The 21,824-nt window shown below is 30.1% G+C and overlaps 1 protein-coding gene across 1 annotated transcript in view; it reads right to left on the reverse strand.

The window, feature by feature from the left end:
* Nucleotides 1–21,824, reverse strand: part of LOC106680525 (lethal(3)malignant brain tumor-like protein 3) — a gene marked incomplete in the record, with an annotated part of 217,767 nt that overhangs the window by 84,999 nt on the left and 110,944 nt on the right. The window contains 1 exon segment of the mRNA XM_067046081.1: nt 1,672–1,725. Within this exon segment, the coding sequence (XP_066902182.1) occupies nt 1,672–1,725 (54 nt within the window).

Below are 21,824 nucleotides of genomic sequence, written 5' to 3' on the forward strand. Positions count from 1 at the left end.
GCAAATTTATAATAGATAAATTTATTTAAAATAAAATAAAAATAAGCGTTTTTAAAAATACAAAATAAAAAATATCTTTTGAACTTTTGTCCCCAAATATATAATAAAAATATATTTTATCTTATATTTGAAGAATTTAAATCGGAAGCTTACATTGATTTCTCTGTTGTGGAGACAATATCAGTATCGAACCATCGCGTTGACTAATCCTTACTCAGAGAGTAAATAAATGAAGCCTTCCAAGTTTTGCCTTTTATTCTCTTAAAGTTTTTTTTAAACAAAAACAAACGTTTTAACGATAAGGAATTTACTCTAACTCAATATTTAATATTCCTATTCTGCAACATATTTTTTTTAATAATTTATTTTAGGTAGCCAAACGACAATTTTTCAATACTCAGACCAAACACACACACAAAAAATCTACAAATAAAGCAAAAGAGATCAAAAACTATTCTACTCTATAGAATTAAATAAATTTAATATATTAAATATTTTTATAACGTAGATATCTTAATAACAAATATGATTTCCTGTACTTTATTTTCTGCTCAGTATTTTTCATTTTTTTTATATCCTAGTACTCTCGACTATTTTTAAGACTTAGGAAAGAAGAATGATTGATTGAACTTCGTGAGACTGTGATTTTTGTTTATTAACTTAATTGAATAGATGTTTTAGGAACGGACATAAGCCTGAAAAAAAAGTTTTAGAAAAACATGTCTCACAATTTGAATGCTTGAAAATTACAAGGTATTATGTTACATTTCTTAAAATTTGTTATACTGTCAGAGAATCGGTTTTGTGAAAACTGAATATATCGATGATTTTTGATTTATATAAAATGAACGATTCGTCATGATAAATTTAAATATATCCATTTATCTTACTCAAATCAAATATTTTGCTCTCACTTGCTTAAAATATTTGGGTATACTCAATATTAGTGTATCAAAATTGAAAAATATTTTTAATTAATATTACTTTTTAATTAATTTTCGGGATAAAAATCCATAGGCGTCATTAAACCTTACTACTTAATAATGCTTAATCATATTCACTATATTACTTGATTATTACATTATCCTAAGATAATACTGAAATTTCACAAAAGTTTTTGGTGACAATCACTATCGGTAGGTTTGTAATATCCATGCTTTTGTTTTTTTTTAAATACATCTTATTTTCTGTATCTTTTTAGGATTTTGATTTGCTCATTTTGTTAAAATTATCTTTCTAATAAATATTTAAATATTTACTAAAATACTTGAGTTTATTAAACACATATTTAAAATAATCAAAATCTTTAGGCCTATTTGACGGTATAACAATTGAAAATAAATCATTTATATTGATAAATTTATTACTTTATTTTTAACTAAATAAACCATAATATTCATTACAGTAAGAAAACAATTGTAAAGAAGAAAACATTTAAAACGTAATAGACCTAAAACTTAACCGAATTAATACCCGGCAAATAATAAGAATTGTATGTACTTGAAAACATTTATATAAAACAAAAAAAAAAAGTCGAGCATTTATCCAAAAGAAATAAATAAAAAAATAGATCCTAAATATTAATAAAAAGGTTAAACAATAATTGTGATAAAATACAACATAATACGATCAATTGGACAGATATAAGTACACTTAAAAGTTTTGTCTAACCTGGTATTGAGATGAGCGGTGTGGAAATCATCTTAATTGCACCCGTAAAATAAACTAAAAAACAAAAAATAATTGTTTTATAAAAATAAAGCCATATACAAATCAAGTTAACAAATATAAAATTAAATAATGTTTACATGATAATTTTTAAAAATTAATACTACATAATATATTGTACATTAGAGACAATACATACCATTTGCTACCCAAGACAGTGTGTGTAGTGATGGCAATGGGACTGAGTAGGTGGTAAAGTGAGTGGTGTAAAGCATCCCTCATTTTTTGCTATCATCCCCCTACGACGGGTATCTCCTCAACCAATCAGGTTCTAAGGTTAGGGGAGGAGTTTACCTCTTTTTCAGTATGCATAGGTCAACAGGTTATTAGGTTACATACAACTGGTACTGGTATTATTTAAATAACGACATTTAGAATTTATTTAAAAAAGAAATATTTAATTTTTTTCAATCGCTAAAAGTATTTTGATTTGATTTTTTCAATTATCGTCTTTTTTTTCTAATTTATTAAAAATGTCACCTGTGAATCGTGGAAACAAATTGAAAAACTTTAAAGAATATTTTTCAGAATCGACAGTAAATAATTGTCATCAAGGATGTTGAATAATTAAAAATTTAGGTATAAGTTAACATTTTCTATTGAAACCGTTGATTTTTATAATTATTATTTTAATTTTATATTATATTGAGGGTAGCAGCTTGTGTTATTTCAATAAAAATATATTTTTATTTTTTAATAAACGTTTTATATCAAACTGCTGATGTTACAATTATTAAGTTCTACAATACTTATATTTTTGACTTTTAAGAAATCTTTTTCAGAGCCTTCTAACCGCGCCTTTTCTATTCAGCCGGATTGGTCTGATAAAATCGATCACTGTGATTCGGGCCAATTTTTTTTTCCCAAGAAAAACAAGTAAATTGATCTTATGTAACGTATAAATTTATCTAATGAAGCTTTTCTTTAACGAAATACATAAGTGACTCACCAATAGACATCTTACAAATTATTATGTATTGAGAAAAAACAAAAGCCTGACAAAAAAAAAAAAAAAAAGTCGAAACTTTCTAGTTGTGTTTGAAAATATTATAAATTAGGTAAAAAAATTCATTTACGTTTGTTTTCAGCTATAACTAATTTTTACACGATTATAATTATTATTTTCTGCACATTGTTTTTTCATATACCCTTTTATCCCAAAATAACAAATATATTATATCAATATTATTTTAAGTCAACTTTAAAATATGTTAAAGTAGATAATTTTAGTAAATTAATTCCATTAATTTTGGTTTCCTTGCTCATAATGTGAGACATTCAAATGTCTTTAATGTCCTTTTTTTCGAAATAATTACAACTAATATTCTCCTATAAATTCAATTCAAAGGAAACCAAACACTGTTGATTGAGATGTATTTTTTTATGTATTGAAATAAAACTTATTAATCCATCTACAATTACTATGCAATTAGTTTTTGTTATATATTTTTTAAATAGAATATTTACGTTTCTTGTGTCATAAAGTATTTTAAAAGTTTATATTAATATTCCATTTGTCCCTTAAATTATTGAGTTGTTATATACGTTTTAAATTTTTATTTAATTTTCGAGTTTGGCTATATATTTTTTTATAAGTTATTTGTTGTATTCGATATGTACTGTATTATTATATTAGGACTTTTCTTTTTGCTATAATTAATAATAAAAACAATACATATACTTTTAAAGTAAACTAATATTTATAAGTATATAATTTTTTTTATTAGTAGATTACATTTTTTTGGAAATCGTATTAGGGAATAATGTTTAAAGAAGGATATTTCATAAAATAAAAAAATCGCAAATAATTACTATATACTCTCAATAAATTATTATGAATATTTTTCTCAGCCAATATGCGGTACTTCATTACAGAAATAAACATAAATAAAGAGATATAAATAAAAATCTGTATTTGTTTTAATTAATTTAAAATAAATTCTTTTGGGTTTAATTTGTTATTTTTACTTATTGTTGTTATTATGTATATACAATTTTATTCCTAGAACACTGACCTATACAATTTAAATCACATAGACACTTCCCCCAACCAATCATAAAACCAGTCGGCTGGGTAGACACTGGTCATGTTTTACTCAAGGGATAGGATGTCTGTTTAAACTGTCTGGAATTATAAACATCTCAGATTTTCTGTTTCTTTATTTAGTTATTTTTCTTATTCTTTCTGTATTTTCTTGATGAACATTGAAATAATAATTTTTTGTAAATATGAGACGTTCAATGGATAACATAACAGCAAAATATGGTAACTGAATTTTTTTATAAATGTAAGTATTTGGCACCATCTGTTGTTTTAAAGGCTAATTCTACAAGTAATTGATGGAATCTTTAGAAAATTTGTTCTCTTAAATATTGAAATCAAGTTATGGTAAGTGACTGCTGGTTAAAGGTAAAACATTATAACTAAGAAACAATTTAACATAGTAATAGTTTACAATAAAAGTATAGACAATAATAAAAAATCAAATCAAATTGATCTTTAACTGGTGGTGTCGAGTCTAACGAATCCTAATATATACATGTATTTTTTAATTTATTGAATTAAATATTAACCAAGATTCTGAATCTTATAATATATATATAATCTTGATAATTTTTATACAAGGTTATATATTATATACACACATTTATACACCTTATTTATCGATTTCAAAGCAGCATATGATTCTGTAGACAGAACTATATAATCGTGTACCAATGATCCTAAGTGCAGAGTCCTGATACAGGGACAAGTATCTGAAGCCTTTTAAGTCATAACAAGTCTGAGGCAGGGAGATGGGCTCTCGCCTGTCCTGTTCTTCTTAGCCCTAGAAAAAGTGATTAGAAAAACGTCACACGGTAATGGTGAGGTGCATGTTGGAATGAAATATAAAATCCTAGCGTACGCGGTTGACATTTTGGTCCAAGGAAGTAAAAAAATTATATGAAAAGTCTCGCAAAGACTAAAATAAGAGAAGCTTAGGAAATCGTCTTGCAAGTAAATGAAGATAAAATAAAGTATACAATAAATCCATCCTAACGACATGGTTTGCATGGATAGCAAATCGTTAAGTTAGACAATTTCAAATAACTCGATCAATGACTCAGATAGATGAATGCATAACAAGCGCAAACAATTCCTTTCTCTGTCTAGAGTTCTAAAATTCCGAAAGATCCCTAAAAATCTGATGCTAAGAGTGTACGATGACGTGATAAAGCCAACTATGCTGTATACGGTATACCTGAGCTCTAAAAGGTACCCGAGAAATCAGAATCAAGCGATTCGAAAGGAATGCCCTCCGTTCAGTTTCAGGAGCGATCTAGGATCACAATCTTAACACATGGAGTAGTAGAACTAACAGGGAACTCCTTGCAGTGACTGGACAGTCAATATCTCATGATGTAAAAGAAAGCAGGTTAAGATGGGCGGGACATGTGGCTCGAATCAATCCATCAGGACGCCTCTGTACAACAATAAATGCCAGTATAGTTGGAAAGAGACCACATGGAAGGCCAAAAATTAGATGGATAGACAGAACCAATAAATTTGTGATATTGACTTTATTGGGTTGGCGGGATCAAAAATGTTAAAGGGATCAAATCTTACAAACTTCCTCCCATGGCGCATATTGAAGTAAAATTATGTCGGTTAACAAAAAATGTATTTAGTATCTAGTCAATGTATTTTAGAGCGCGCCAAGATATTAAAGTCAATTTCATAAAGTTTACAATTGAGTGTTATAGTTCCGAATCAACAATATAAAAATTATTTTTATTACTTGATACTCTTGTGTAATCATTTAATAAATATTTTAAATTTTAATTAATATTTCTCTCAGATAACACTTTGAAAATAGAGTAATTCTTTTAACCGTTGGTATCTTAATCTAGAAACTGATCCCCAGAAGTTCTTAATCCAGAAATCAATTCCAAATATATCAAATAACTCTCTGGAAAAGTTTCGAAAAGAGCTTTGGATTTTTCTCTTCAACTGGCAAAAGTTTTTCTCTGAAGAAAAGTTCTTGATTTATAGCCGTTTCAGAAGTTTGGCCGTAGTTGATTTGGCACCGGGAGTTAAATTTTAAACTTTCTTAAAAGACTATTGTACCATTCGACATGGAGAATATAATTATAATTGAAAGCAATATGTATTGATATTAGGAACTGGGTATATCGTTTAAAAGTAAACATCAGTATATTCGTAAATCTGTAACATCTTATTTTTGGTGAGAGTACTAATGTATATTACAAAACTTATAATATATATATAAAAATAAATATATTATATAAAGTTTGAACAATATTTGTGTATATCTAAAGTTAAAGGTTGTATATCTCTACCTAAGAGGTAAAGAAAAGCATGTTTATTTTTTATGAGTTTAGAGTTATTACGCATTTAATTATTTTCAATTTAGGCATGGGTATAGATGAGTGCGGCATAGCCATGCTTATAAGCATGAATATGATGTGATAATGAGTGAATATGAGTATGATATGATAGAAGTATAATGGGTGAATATGAATATGGTATAGTATGAAATAAGTATAACGAGCAAATATGAGGAGTATGGTATGACTCCTATACCAGGGATCCGCAAACCGCGGCTCTTAAAGCACACGAGGCAAAGAGCATATTTTCGCGTATATTCATGTATATATATATTAGTCAGAGACACCAGCAAAGGATATCGGATTGCCGTGACAAGAAGGAAATGTGACAAGGTCAGAACTTTGTTCTTTTGTCATGGACCATAAAAAAAGAGGGCGTTGAAAAAAAAAATTGCTAAAGGTGAAGGTGCTTCGGTGATAACTGAAGGAACCAGTGTCCTCAAGTTTTAAGATTATTCTGGAATTCTGAGTTTATATATATATTTTTATTTCATTTAAGACTGCAGTTATATTTAGACCTCTTTCTTCAATTGTGCCGAAAAGAACCAATCATCAATTTTATTATTTAATATCCTATATTATATATTATTGTTCATTTAGTATCGCTCAAAGACGGATGTATATCATAACAAAATATCTCAGTAACATAACATGTTTGAAGGACCTTCTTTGCGTAAAATAGAAGCCTTTTAATATCCTGAAAGTTGAAGAAAGAAAAAGTTTTATATGTGAAACATTAGATATATTTTTCTTGATTCAGTTAGTATATGGCTTGGTGTCTATAAGAGAATGAAAGAAAACATTCATAGCTGGATAATCTGAAAGCTATATCCTTTTTTAACGACTCGGAAGATAAATAGGAATATCCTTGTAGGGAAGCAAGATTAAAAACTAGTATGTTTGTGGAAGCGATTTTATAATGGATAAGATAAGTTATAGTTTTGGACCAAATCAGTAACTTGATCGAAGGGATTTTTAGTCATTTTGGAAAAAAAAATAGAAGAAAAAACGTGAAAAATGCCAAAATCGAGAACTCCACATAGACTTCATTGTTTTTATTCACATATGATATGGGTCTCTGAATACCGAAATTGTCCAACCTCTCCAGCTACGTTGCGATTTGAGCAATAAGCCTTTAGAAGATTTCAATACAATTTTTTAATAGTCTCCTCTTAGTCCGCTGGTGTTCCTCAAGGTAGTATTCTCGGTGCCATCCTCTACACAGTCTATACAGCTGACTTCCCAAATAATCCTAACACTACCCCCACAACGTATGCCGATTACACATATGTGCTCGCAAATAATAATAACCCTTTCATTGTATCCCTAACTCTCCAATCTAAGGTCACAACCTTTAAAGAATGGTTTCGAAATTGGAGGATCAAAATAAATCCCATCAAATTACTTTTATCCTTAGTCGAGAACCTACCCCGAGTACTCTTTAATAATCTTGCTCTTACCCCTGTAGAACAGATCCGCTACCTTGGGCCACATATATACAAACGACTAACTTGGAATCCTCACACAACACTGAAAAGTCAGGACTGCACGTCGATTCCAAATTTTACAGCCCTTACTTGACAAACGGTTTAAGCTTCTAATCCATTACAAAAGACTGCTCTACGCAACTATGATAAGACCTATGATAAGAGGTACGGAATTGAGCTCTGGAATTGCACTAAACCTTCGAATTCCTCTCATATGCAATTTTTACAATCCAAAATCCTTCGTAAAATCCTCAATGCTCTCTACTTTGTCACAAATAAAATCATCCATGTTCCATATCTTTCATTTAACATTTCAGTTAAGAGTTGTATAACGCTACATATCATATAGTGACATCTTTATGTAATGGAGAATCTTTTATATAAGTGAAAAGCTTCAACGTAATGACAGTGCCTCGATCCACTCCAATAATGATAACTTGCAACCAAAGACATAGACCAATATTTAAAACTAGGTAAATGTTCTGAATGGTTTAGAAATTAATAAAATTCTTTATATAAACAACCAATAGCAGAACATGCAATGGTTTGGTACTCCTAATTAAATTTCCTCAAAAATGTGGGATATTCCAATCTGATTCTCAAGACCTTATATAAATTATAATATTATAGCGTTTTTTTTTTATAAATGTTACAGTATTTTGAAACGGTTTATTTACTTTTAAGAAGTCCTAAACGGTTCTTGATTTGCATTGGATCACTTCTTGACCGTCTTTCTGCGTAGTTGCCGCATGTCGCATAATGTCGGTTTGTTCTTTTGTAACTTGACTTTTTGTTCTACACGGATCCTCGCTATTTCACAATTGTTCAGTCTTTTTCTGACTGATGCAGATTTTTTACCGAGGAAATTCCTGAATTTCAGAAGATATTCTGCTTTGCCATTTTTAGTAAATTCTAATTTTTTTTTCCCCAAATATAACGGCAGATAGATATACTCAGAATTGTATATATTTCTTTTCAAACGTACCAGTTTAGGGATATACTTAAGAGATATGTGAATCATAATAGTGTTTACCTTTGAAGAGGATGTCGTGGATATAACCAGATTTATTTCAATCATCCAGTTTTGACACCATTATTCAAGGTTTTGATATATGTGACTGATGAATTTACGGTGCAATAAATTGATTATTATCCCATGATAACACATATGTGTCATCAGTATAAAAAATAGTTCAATGATAAATAATACAGTTGGAGTTATTTCATATTAGTTATTGTATAAAACAAGCGTGATCCGTTTCTAAGGTCATATTCCCTATACATTTTTATGTATATTATATTATTTTCTTATAACTCATACGTTTCGACCATTTCAGTTGTTTTCAGGGATCTATTGTTAACAATTTCAATTACATTCTAATCATTAAAGATTTTTTTTAACTATTCTTAATTATAAATTATCATACCTTATTTATACTATTACAGTTAAAAATATGAAATATAGAAATAATTTTATAGTGAACTCAAGCGGGAATGTGACAGACTGGAAAATTTGTTGACAAAGTTGACTTTTGTCTTTCACACTTTAAACAATATTTAAGTTGTGTGATGCACAATTTTTGTTTTATTTTTTTTTTGGCATAGGGTATAAGATCAATAAAATAAAAACTTGCTTTGATGATATTACTTATATATTATATTATACTATACTATTTTCAATATCTTTCGTTAGCTGTAATACATTCTTCCAAAGCTCACTACTGTTTTTTAGCCCTTGTTGGAAACCATTTAACTATTTTATTTACTATTTATTATTATTTTTTTTAAAACTTATTTATTTGAAGATATTACAATCTGTCACACCGTTGTGGGCAATTGGTAATAGTGATGAATGATCACATTCATACTAAAATAAAATAAATAAGAATGAAAAATAAATAAATAAATGAAAAATAAAATCTCTCTTAAAATATATACAAGCAGAAGAATAAAGAAAATGAACATAATGAAACTCTGTGCATGAAAAAATTAATACATAAAATAAAATAAAATAATCTCTAGTCACATTAACACTCTCATATACAATATTTACACAATCGCCCTGAGGATTCCTAAGCCCACTCTATCCCCCACGTGTGAAGGCTAGAGCAGAGCTCATAAGATCCCAGCGCATCCCTCTCGCCGCATCACTGGTAATGAATAAGTAGAGACTGAGCAAGTGCACTAAAGCCGCAAACACTCAACTCGAGTGAAGAAGCCAAACATTGCCAGAACTCCAATTGTCCATTTTTATTTTACAATAAGTCTCTTGGCAACTGCCGTTTCAACCTTCTAGGTGGGTTGTAGGGATGGGTGGAACTAGGTAAGAATTGAACAAAGGATTAGGATTAACTATTTTAAAATAATATGAATTTTACCTCAAAATCATTTTCAAATCCTGTGGTGTTTCGTTGTAAAAATGCGTCAAGTGTATGGATGAATAGTATTCAGTCGGAGAAAAGTTAGATATATGGAATGGATGTGGAAGAACGTCTGTTTTCAGTTCACGATTTAACATTTTTGTCAATGGAGGTCTATCTCCGCATTTTCCTGACTAGTTCCCAACTGACTACCATAAAAAAAAAAAAAAAAATAGAACGCTTGAGGCATTTTCACAAAATAAAATACTCCAAAATAAAAAGTCACTTTCTTGTTTATTATTACTCCACGGAAAGGTTGGGCTTACGCAAGTTATTATGAATATAAACAATATTGTTAGAGTTTGCTCTTTTTCTTCATTTACCTCTTCCTCTGGAAACTTAAACTTCATTCATTCCAACTCAATAAAGATTTAAATGTTACCAAACGTTAAAATAATAAAAAGATATGAGGAGTAAATACATTTTTTGATGAAATGTAAAAAAAAAACGATGTACTGAAAGTATGGTGACGTTTTTAACTAATTACGGAAAATATGTTTCCCTGAACCCATAAAGTTATGCCTCGAGGAAAGTTTAGTTTATCAGTATTTTCGTGATAACATTTCCCATATTCTAGGATAACACATGACGTGTGAAAATACAGTTTGTATCTAAATGACCCTTCCCCCGCTAGTTTGCATAGTGTTAACGGCCACTTTGCACTCGGCCATTATTCAGGAAAAAAATATAACCAAGAACGATAAGAATTGTTATTTTAGGAATTCTTTACGTGTTTTATCGTTTTTTCTGTGATTTTGTGTATTTACATAAATCGAAACAGATCATAATTTTTTAGGTTTATTTCTTCTTTTACGAGATTAAACCATATTTCAATGATTTCTGGCCATGATGTTACCAAATATATCTATAATGGTCCGATCAAAATATAATATAAGTCACTTAATCGATGATGTTTAGGAAATTTTACATTTTTTCTCCTAATGTTTGTGAGAAAATTGTGGTCACTTGTAGCATGTTAATCACATCCACAGAATCACATGCAGGATTTAAAAAAAAATAGAAATATTCAAACAAGTAAAAGGGACTTATAACATTTTGCTGTTTGATCAAAGTATTACAAAACGCACATTGAAAATGATAATCAAATAGAGAGTAATGTTCCTTATGTAACCGATCTAGCCCGAACCCGATATTATTCCTTCCATATCAACTCCCTAACCACCCAAACCCACTAGTTTCTAACCTCTTCCATTCCTGGCAATCCTCCGAGGCGCCTGAAAAGAAGATGGCCTCCTGACCTTATATTGTAAACTGTTTTTACAGTTCTACCACTGGGTAATTTCTCTACATCCTGTATCATATCATTATGTCATTATGATCAAATTTACTGGTTGTATTTTTTTTATACAGTTGTAAATATCAATAAATAAATAAATTTAAAAAAAAAACAGAGAGTACCCAATATTTCTTACCTGTCTCTTTGCAGACTTACAGCTTTCATTCGAAAAAGAGAAACATAAATAAAACAGATTTTCGCATAGTGTATACCGGAGGATTACTTTGCAATTGGATGATTATTCAGAAAACAAATAGCCAAGAAATTAAAAAGTTTTAATTTTAAGACTTCTTGATAGTTTATTTATAATATTACAGTCAATCTTAACTGCATAAAGTTGTTTTTAAATGGGGTGGCTCTAAAATTGTAATAAGATTGTACTTGGAATGACTGAATTGGCCAAAACGTCGGACTTAAAGGAATAAAAAATGTTTTGAGACATAAAGGATAAAATTTTAGTTGTTCAAAAAATATTAAAGTGCCCACAGTTCCCACCTAAAACGGCCCTGTCTGAGATAAACATTTTCGAGTTTTTTCGTAGTTTAAACTGAATACTTAAGTCTTTATTTAAGGTGAAGAACATATAATTATTTACAGGTTTCCCTTTCTCTGCTTTATAGTTCAGTGAAGTTACAAACGAATGGATAGTGTCCGAGTGAATCGTAATTCTTTTGTGTAAATCCCTTACGAGTACTATTCTTTCAAAGGAGTCTTCATTTGAATCAATTCCCAACTAGGCAACATGTAGGTATATTAGGCTGTGCCTACTGGCTAAGGTACCGGATCCCCTGAGCTTACGATAGATAGGCAATTCCTTACTATATGAACAGAATCGTCCCATAACCATTAGATTACATCCCAAACTAATAGTACTCGTATTTCATTTCAACCGAGTGACAGTACCGCGTAATCCCAAACTTTCAATTGATTTTGATAACAAATATAGATTTATGTTAGTGCTAGATTTATCGATACATTGCTAGATCGCCACTCCTCTTTCTCCGACTAATCTTTACAACACGTAATAGAGGTCTGTTGTAAGAATAAAAAGTCAGCTACTGTTTCTTTTTTCTTTGGTTGAACCTTGACTGCTCTACATTCACTAGATCTCGCAATATCTCAGAAATCGTTGTATCTAGTCCGCTTTATTACTTACATTATTTTTTTATATCTTGCAATCGTACTTAATCAATAGCTTCTGTACCTAAAGCCAGCTTTGACCATTATGAATCTAAAAGTTATAGACCAAACAATTTTACCATTATTATAGATCAAGTATATAATTTCATTGAGATGGTCCGCAGATGATGGCCACGTAGGTCCAGCAGAAATTATTTTTTCAAATGTTATTAAGTTAAATGGAAAACATGTGACAAGCTGTAGCTAGTAATTATTATTATTTTATTATTATATGGGCAACAGACCATGGAGGCCTAAGCCCTAGCACGATTCTTGACGTGTTTTTCGTAGGATGGGTTCGACTCCCACGCCTATTTTTTTGTGAGTGTCACCCATGAAGAAGGTTGTAAGTGAATTTTGCATTACTTTGTGCTTGAAAAAATCCCGGGTGGGACCGGGATTCGATCTGACAACCTGTGGGTTGGTAGACTGGCGCGTTACCATGCTGCTACCGCTGCCCCTAGCTACTATTAGGAATCGTTTATCGCAGCCAAAATGCAGCATTTCGATAAAACAATAAATTCGATTTGGTAAAACGATTCGCCGATTGATTATTTTTACCTTTTTTTTTTTTTGTAAACCTTTTATTCTAATAGTAACAAAGTTCCTGAACATAATGATTTTTCAAGCAACACATTTTTCTTTTTTCATTAAATGTAGGCTTATTAGCTAATTTAGTTTCATAACTCAGGTTTTTAAAGAAACGAAAACAAATTAACATAATATTAGTTTTAATATTATTACAAATTGGTCTCGGACTATCACATTATCACAGAGTTCCCGGCCAAACACCGGTATCTAGTTCAAGGAGCCCTTCTTATCCGATTCTTTTTGATAAATAAGACTCTAAGAGCAGAAAATATTGCCCAGGGAGAGTTTGAAGCTTGTAGATTATAAAATAGAAGCATATAGGCAGCTGGAGGAGGAAAAGATCCTTCTTGGGTTAGTACTATAAATATAGATATGTAAGCCATTCGTGCCAAACTTTAACATGCCAAGCCCTCAAGAAAGACAGATGAGCAAACTTCCTTCTTTAATTGCTTCCTCAAGTCTATGCGCAACTTTTTTAAGAGTTCTGACAACACCGGCAAATATGGGCCGATGCGATGTCAGTTCATGAGGTGGCTTTCCTTATTTCTAAATCATTACGACATCCTCAACCTTCCAGAACTATTTTTTCCATCGTATCTAATTCAGAATAAACAAATTATACTAAAGTTTCAAAATTTAAAACATAGCCGAGTTACATGAAGAGCACACGAATGCTGAGGCCGTCACACTATTCAATCTAATGTGAATGTATAATATTTCAAATAATATTATGTATATTTATTTTTCTATAAATCCTGGGTTCTTAGTTTATTAAGTGCTAAATTGTTGATTTAAAAAAAATATTTATCTGAAACACCATAACATAATAGTTGAGAATATTTTTGTTATTACAAAACACACAATAAAAAAAAAGGAATAAAGTAAAAAAGAATCAATCGATAAATCGTTCAAACGATTCTATACACGAGGAGTGAATCGGTTCAATTAAATAATCGATCTTTCATTTCTTCTTTGTTATCCACCGATGACTGATCTAAAATTAGTTACATAAAATAAAATTACATAACATTGCTTTAATACGAACTTTGCATAAACTACTTTTCATAAAGCTTTTACAATTAATAAATTGTACAAAACACTTGTAAAATAAATTAATAGGACTACAAAAAATTATAATAATGTAATTATAAGATTATATTTACAGGTTTTGTCAGATAATAAACAAATACGTAAAGACTATAAATGCATATTATAAAAACATGCCCTGAACTTTGAACACGTGTATTGCCGACTGGCAAGGCATCCCTAATCAGCCTCTCCCTAAAGCTGCTAATGGTAATCTTTGCATTAACAGAATTATTTTACAGGAGAAATGTTAAATGGCCTCAAATTGACTAGCGGCAATGAATTATTCATCGGGATCCTTTAAAGAAATAACAAGTAAAGATGATAAATATAGATTAAAGAACTTGAAGGAAGCTTGCGGAGGGTAACATGGCAATGAACACTCCATTTAATATAGTTTAATTAATTCGAATATATACATCCATTCCCATTATATATGTTATGTTCTCCACGGAACAGCTAATTTGAAAACGATAAACAAGTATTTAAACATTTTTATGAGCTTTATTTACAGTTAATTAAAGTTATTTACGGCACAATCATAAGGAAGAAAAGTACAGTTTCTGTCATAAATTTCTAGAAATTTACAACTGTATTTAAATTAAAAATACGACAAGTAAATAAAAAAAAAAATGAGGAAGTAAATCGTCCAATGATGCAGGCTTGTAGAGAAACTACCCATTCTAACATTCTGCATTGAAGGTCTCGAGGCCATCTTCTTTTCAGGCGTTATGTAGGATTATTAGGAATAGACAGCAAGGTTAGAAATTAGTGGTTTCGGATGATTAAGAAGTTTATCATAGAAGGATTGATATCTGGTTCGGGCTAAATCCAAAGCCATAAAGCCATTTGTAGCCGAAGAAGTTAAAGCTTCAAATTTGACTACCTCGTGGCCACAGCTGCGCCGGTTCGAAAACGGCTACATATGGAACATTATAGTAGGTGCATTCTATAAGTAAATTAAAACTATAAAAAACAATAAATGCTTATTTTCTTTTTTTTTAATACTATAGGAGGATAGCTTATTTAATATGTTCTACATTATCCATCCCCTTACAGGCCCTATACGTCGATAATTGAATCGTAGATACAGGAATGCTGTTTCAACGCAACATCTAGTATGCTTTTAAATTTCGAAAATTACAATGTATAATTAAATTCTTAAAATGTTAATACAATTTTTTTTAGCTTCAGAGAACCGATTATGCGAATATGTCAGCAAATTCTTACCTTCTTAAAATAAAGTATTCTAGTTTTTCTACGCACTATTCCATATCAGAATTAAATGATAGAAAGAAAAATACAACGAAATTATTTATATAATATTATAATTCAGCTTTATTGAACTAATGTAAAATAAAATATATATTAAAAAACAAAGTTTAAAATAATAAATAACATTAAAGAACAATAAAAAAGTCAATTTTCCGTTATTCCAAGACGTCATTGATCAGGGATTAGAAATCTAAAAATAATTATATCAAGAGCCAGTTCGACAGAGAATAATTTGATTTCAACAGATCACCTTTTGTTAATGATCAGACCGACGTTTGTGGCTAATCTTAAAGGTATCTTCTGAGCTAGAGTAGTTGAAACAATGTAGCAGAAGTCGTAATGTGTCGCAGGAACATTTCTCATAAATAAGAATAAATTACTCGTAATTAGTATATGTGTATGTAAGTTTTTTCATATAAATATATTTACCTTTTTGTGAGAAGTTTTAAATTTTATTTACACCTGATTAAGAATAACAAAATTTAAAGCAGATATTGTTTGAGCCTGTTCTTTCATTTTTCTTTAATTGTCATAGTTGATGGCATATTGAAAGTTATATATGATGATTATAAAGTAAATCAAATCATTAATATATTATTTATTATTTTGTTTAGGGTGAACTGTTTGATCGTCTCTTCTCATGAATACTTTGGTGAGTTATTAATTTATTTTACTATTCATAACTATCAAATTAAAACTGAAGTCCTTTAAATATAATAGTGATTCTATTATTAGGGAGAATTTGTCCGGCAAGTGTGGGTTAAGGATGGTTTCTGTTTTTAGGGAACATCCTAGAAATAAATATTTATTAAACCAGGTAGAAATCGAACCCATTCCTCCCCAGCTCTGCCATAAAGGCCTCAACATTGGAATATGTAGGAAAAAGATTAAAACGAAAATATTTAATAATCTAAAATAAATATAGTTTGGAAAAAAAACTATGTATTAATAATAATTAATGCATATCAACTAAGTTAAATCAATTACTCTACAACGACGCCGACCATTAACCCCTAAGAACATGGATCAGCTGATGCGTCACAGCGTCATAGGTGGCCACAACATCAGGACAGGTGCTCCAGATCTACCTGTCCATCAGAGCAACGAACCGTCTAGACTGAACCAGATCCCGCTAAGGCAGCCACCGAGACTAGTTGATACAGGCCGGCCCTCCTGTAATTGGGGCCCCGCGGGGCGTAGCCCCTGGCCACAGCCTACTGGATCTCATCAATCCAGGGGCAGTCACCCTTCAGGGTTTCTTAACCTCAACAAACTGAATATACTAGCCCTGCGTTACATAATACTGTAATATAATTATATACATATATTTCTCCGTATTAACTTTCATTGTACTTATTTCTTTGGGTATGGTCTTGAACATATGTTAAAAAAAAAAGAAAAAAAAAACTATTTTCTTCGTGCTGAAATTAATATTAATTAATGTCTATTTAGCGTTATTATGGATTCTAAAAGACGAACTTTTCTTTTGAGTTATATGTGAGTTTGTTCGCCAATAAGTTTCAATTTAAAGAAAATATTTGAGTGACAGTTATGTAACTGGTCATAAAACAATAATCGATGTATTATTCCAGTTAAATTATAGCTGTTTCTGATATTAATCGTAGTTTTAACTTTGTAATGGTAAGTATAAACGATTTAAGTTCAAACATATTGATGTTAAGATAGGTTCATTAACAGACTTAAAACAAAGTAAACTAGATTCAAAATTAAACGTACTTAGTTTATTCACAAAATTGTATATGCTGGTTACAACTAATATACAATAATTTCTCCTGAAAAATCAAGAATACGGACTTGAATACTTTACACTTATCGGTACAGAACTCTAAAATACAGTCAGAAAACTTCTGCTTTAATGTGGGTCTCAAAGGCAATTGTTTCGTAAATAATTTTGACTGTAAGCTAGTATAAGTTGTAAAACTTTTTCTAACAATGTCAGCATAAAAAGATCCTCGAAAATATATTAAGAACAGGTTTGATAGTATTAATGGCAAATTAGTTTGCCGTCTTGACACAACTATTGAGGTCAGTTAAGAATCGGGTTCAAGTATTTTTCCTTGGCAAGGTGAAAGGTCAGCAGCCATTTTATTAAGTGTAGGAGGCACGTACCGTTTAAATCTACGGAACGATTCGAAACCCGGCGATCGAGGAACAAGTTATCGGTCGTTGGGAGTATAGAGTATAGAGGCTAGCGGATAGTGGCAATAAATACGCCTATAAATATTCCGGGCAGGTGGACTCTGACCATTCCAATAAAGGAGCCGGCTATAAAGTATAATGTGGAGAGGCTGAGGTGAATGGGATCGCCACTGACTAACCTCTAGCAGGCCTTGGGCCCCGCCCGCCCACCTGCAGCTAGTGGGCATTTCTGCCTTCGGTTATTGAAAAGTATCTTGAAGTCTATCTAAAGGTGAGGGAATAGTTGAATACGTAAAATGGTGATAATATAGACACAGAAAAGATTGTTGGGAAGAAGAAGGTAGCAGGCTGTGTGCAGCCTTCATATTAAGTTGTAAAAGCTATTTATTACCAACTTTGGAGAACTAGATTCACCATTAACCATTAACTAACAACTCTACTGAAAGAATCGTAATCTTTATTTATTCACACAAAAGGGCCATGATTCATTAAAGTCGGTTGATTCTCAATTTAGAAGGGTCGAAGGAATGGGAGTGGGGTTTATAAAAATTAGGTTTTTGTTAAAGAATTAAAATAATCAATCGAAACAAAAAACTCTTCGAAAGGAATGAATTGTTGAAAATTATTCCTATTTAAAGAATAGAACTTCTCTAGTACTCATTTCAGGGCCACCTTCCCTATGAACGTTTTGTTATCTAAAGTATTAGGTCCATTCACCGGTATGGCAGAGGTGATGGTCGCTTAGAAGTTGGTTAAAGAAAAGGGAGTTGAGGTGTCGAGGAAATTCGAGTCTGCAGCGGAGTTTGAATCCTGTCAGAGCGGACTTGAAGGATGAAAACTTTTACCCACCCATTCTGGTTAGGTAGAATAATCCTTTTCCCCTTCCTCCTGTATGTCTTAAATGACCGAGTAGGGGGGAAAAAGTGATCGTTGATTAGTCGCTTATAGCAAAAATTAAACAGGGAATATTGTTTATTGGCCTAATTGAACATTTTTAGTTCAATAAAGACACTCAAATATATTAAGCGACCAATAAATATTCCAGTTAGGGCGAATAAGAGAGTATAATAAAGTAGAATCGTCCGGTAAGCTGCGATAGCTCATAGGAACGAAAATATTTCTATATTTATAAAAAATATGAATGGAATGTTTTTTTTTAATCATACAAATCGTATTGTTGATTTTTTCGCAGAAAAGGTGGCCTAAATATCATATTTAGCTTATGATTAAATATAATTATATATGATTGATATAAATACGTATGATAAATTATATAGGATTAAATATCATATTAGCTTCGATTCTTTTTACCGAACCAGTTCCAAAAGGCCCGGTCCTTGTAGAGAGAATCGGTGCTTGTCAAGGAATCTTCAATTGATTATTTTGATTTTATAATATTTAATTGAAAAAATAATAGAAATTCTCAAACCTGTTCGATTCTTCGAGAAAACTATTTACAAAAAAAAACTACACATTTTTTTTTAAAATAGTAAATAAAACAGCACACATATTTTACAACCGTTTTTATTCTGAGTTAAGATTCTAATCCATTGTCAAAAGTAATGCAAAAACTCGTAAATGATTTAAACTAACATTTAACTGCTATCATAAAATAACAATATCACTGCCCTTTTCTTGCTTGAACTATGTGTTATAGAATACTTAATATTGTCTTAAATGACCATGAGCACTTATTTATTAGCTGTTAGCCGTTGTTTTATGAACTTTTTATACTCATTAGGTAATCAAATCATATTATTTTTGAAATTGTCTTCTACCTTAGAAATATTCACAGAAAATTACTGTTTATCCTCGGATTTATTTGGACTAAAAGAAAATGCTTTAGAAACCGAAATAAGGCTAGTGAAGTAAGATGTTTCACCTCTGAGGAAAGAATTATTTAAACACATTAGAGTACAATGAATGGACTTAAGAAGACGAAAATTGAACTAATTCACCTTTGACTCTACTGTTGAAATGAAAGCTGATAACTCCATTTTTCGTTCTAATAATAATTTATAACAACTCAAATTATAAAATAAAATCCACGCTTCAAAAAAAAAATATCGAGGAAATTGTGGAATAATTGAACCAAAATATTAAAATGATTTATGAAAAGGTCGATAGGGAACCTTGACATTTACTGAATTGGCTGTAAATCGATATAAATAAATTATGTTTTACCGGTTTCGATATATGGTAATAATATCGATTATACCCCCCTCCTCCCATCATCATGAGGTTTACGAGGGTGCAGCGTGCCTTTCACCTTTGATCCGACACCTGATCTCGTTGGACAGGTTTGTCGGCTTGACCGTTGCAACAGTCTTTCAGTTCTTTTTTAGATCTTAGTGGGAGTATTTATAAATATATAAACCATAGCAATAAATACTATTAATAATAATATAGTGTGTGGTATTAAAATAATTTTGGAAGAATTAATCTTAAAAAAACAACTCACCAATATACGAAAAAAAACGTAATTATTATTATTATTATGAACCTTTTTGATTTTTCCAAACATTAAAGCTTCCCAAATACTTTTTAATATATTATAAATTACGTTTTTTCAGTTATAAAAATATTTTTATCAATTTAAAAAATAAAATTCTGCTAACTAAAAAAGTTAGTATAGCTTGTTCATCAGTTATACTAATCAACTATAGTACTAATTTTTATAATATTTTATTGTATATTTTTTCTCTATACCCTAATTTGTATTCTTAACAATTAACATACATACATAAACAATAAATATATATGTATACAATGAAAAAGAAATGATGCTCATAGAGGCATTTTAAGTTAGGATGTGGATTTTAGTCGCGCCTGAAGTAGTGGATAGAATTTGATGAAAATTATTCTAGACAATTTTCAAGTAATCTCTAACTCCTTTTCGAAATTGGGCTAAATCAGACGTGTTTATTTTTAACTATAAGTGTGGCGAGAAAAATGCAATAGCAAATAAGCAAAAGTAGTGGACGAAATATCATAAGATCAATATTAGATTAACTCGAAAAAAAATTTGCATGATTTATCAAAATTTCAATAAAATCAAATCAACCTTTCGATTGAGTGTATCCTAAGACAAATTTGACAACTGAAATAAATTTCTTAATGTCTAAAATATATAATAACAGTGAAATTTAGGATTCTGAGGACAAAATGTTTTGTTTATTTCCTGTCTGAATGCAAAACTTCATTATCGTTTTTGATTAATCAAATTTATGAAAATTTTAATTGCTGATTACATTTTTAATTGCTTTAATTGCTGAATTAATTCTTAATTGTTCGTTTCTTGATAAGCTATGATAGCTTACACGCTCATATTTATGTTTATAATTCTATTTGTTTTAATTATATTTATGGTTACTTTTCCAGCGTTTCTACATAAAACGTTTAGTTTCCTCATCTTAATCTAAAATATAAAAAACAATGTTTATTTGTTGGTACTTTATGCACTGTCATACCGTAATATACCATTTTTCAAAGAAATTAAAAATTATAAATTTTGTATCTTGATTCATTGAAGGATTTTTTTTCATTTGGTGACCAATGTTCATATAAACGTTAGAAAGCTGAGTGTCAAGTCTTTTAATTAAAATTAACATAATTTAGATTTAATCCTGTTATAAGGAATTAGTTATATTAGTTTCGAATATATAAAAAGTTTTCATTTATTTTATATCTCGTTTGTACCCTTGCGTGCAGTTTATAGAGTCCTAAACCACACTAAACCGTCTTAAACCATAGTTTGTTGAAGATTTGTTGAATCGTGTAAAATTTCTATCTTTTTATCATATTTTAATATATAATGTCTAAATAGATATAATAAGCTATCAAGTAAATAGATATAATAAGCAATTTACACAAATTTTCAGTTGTATCCAATTCATTTATCTAGATCCCTAAATCTAGCAATTGCGAAGCTTTGCCGGGTCTGCTAGTGCAAAATAAAAAAAATTACAGTAGAAATTATATAATTCTTGTAAATTTTCACTTGATTATTTTAAACATTTTTTACTTTAAACATAAGAATATTTTGAAGGATACAAGAAAAAAATAACCACTTTAGGTCAGATCTGTTTCATTTTATTTTAATACTGTTGCATTAGTAGTTCCTAACCTTTTTTAGGTAACGAGACCATTTCAGTAGAAAAAGAAAAATGACGGCACCCCTACATTATCACTTGATAATGTCGATAATCCAAA

The sequence above is a fragment of the Halyomorpha halys genome, unplaced genomic scaffold (genome assembly GCF_000696795.3).
Source record: "Halyomorpha halys isolate HHAL.00 unplaced genomic scaffold, Hhal_1.1 Scaffold265.1, whole genome shotgun sequence".
Lineage (NCBI taxonomy): Eukaryota > Metazoa > Arthropoda > Insecta > Hemiptera > Pentatomidae > Halyomorpha > Halyomorpha halys.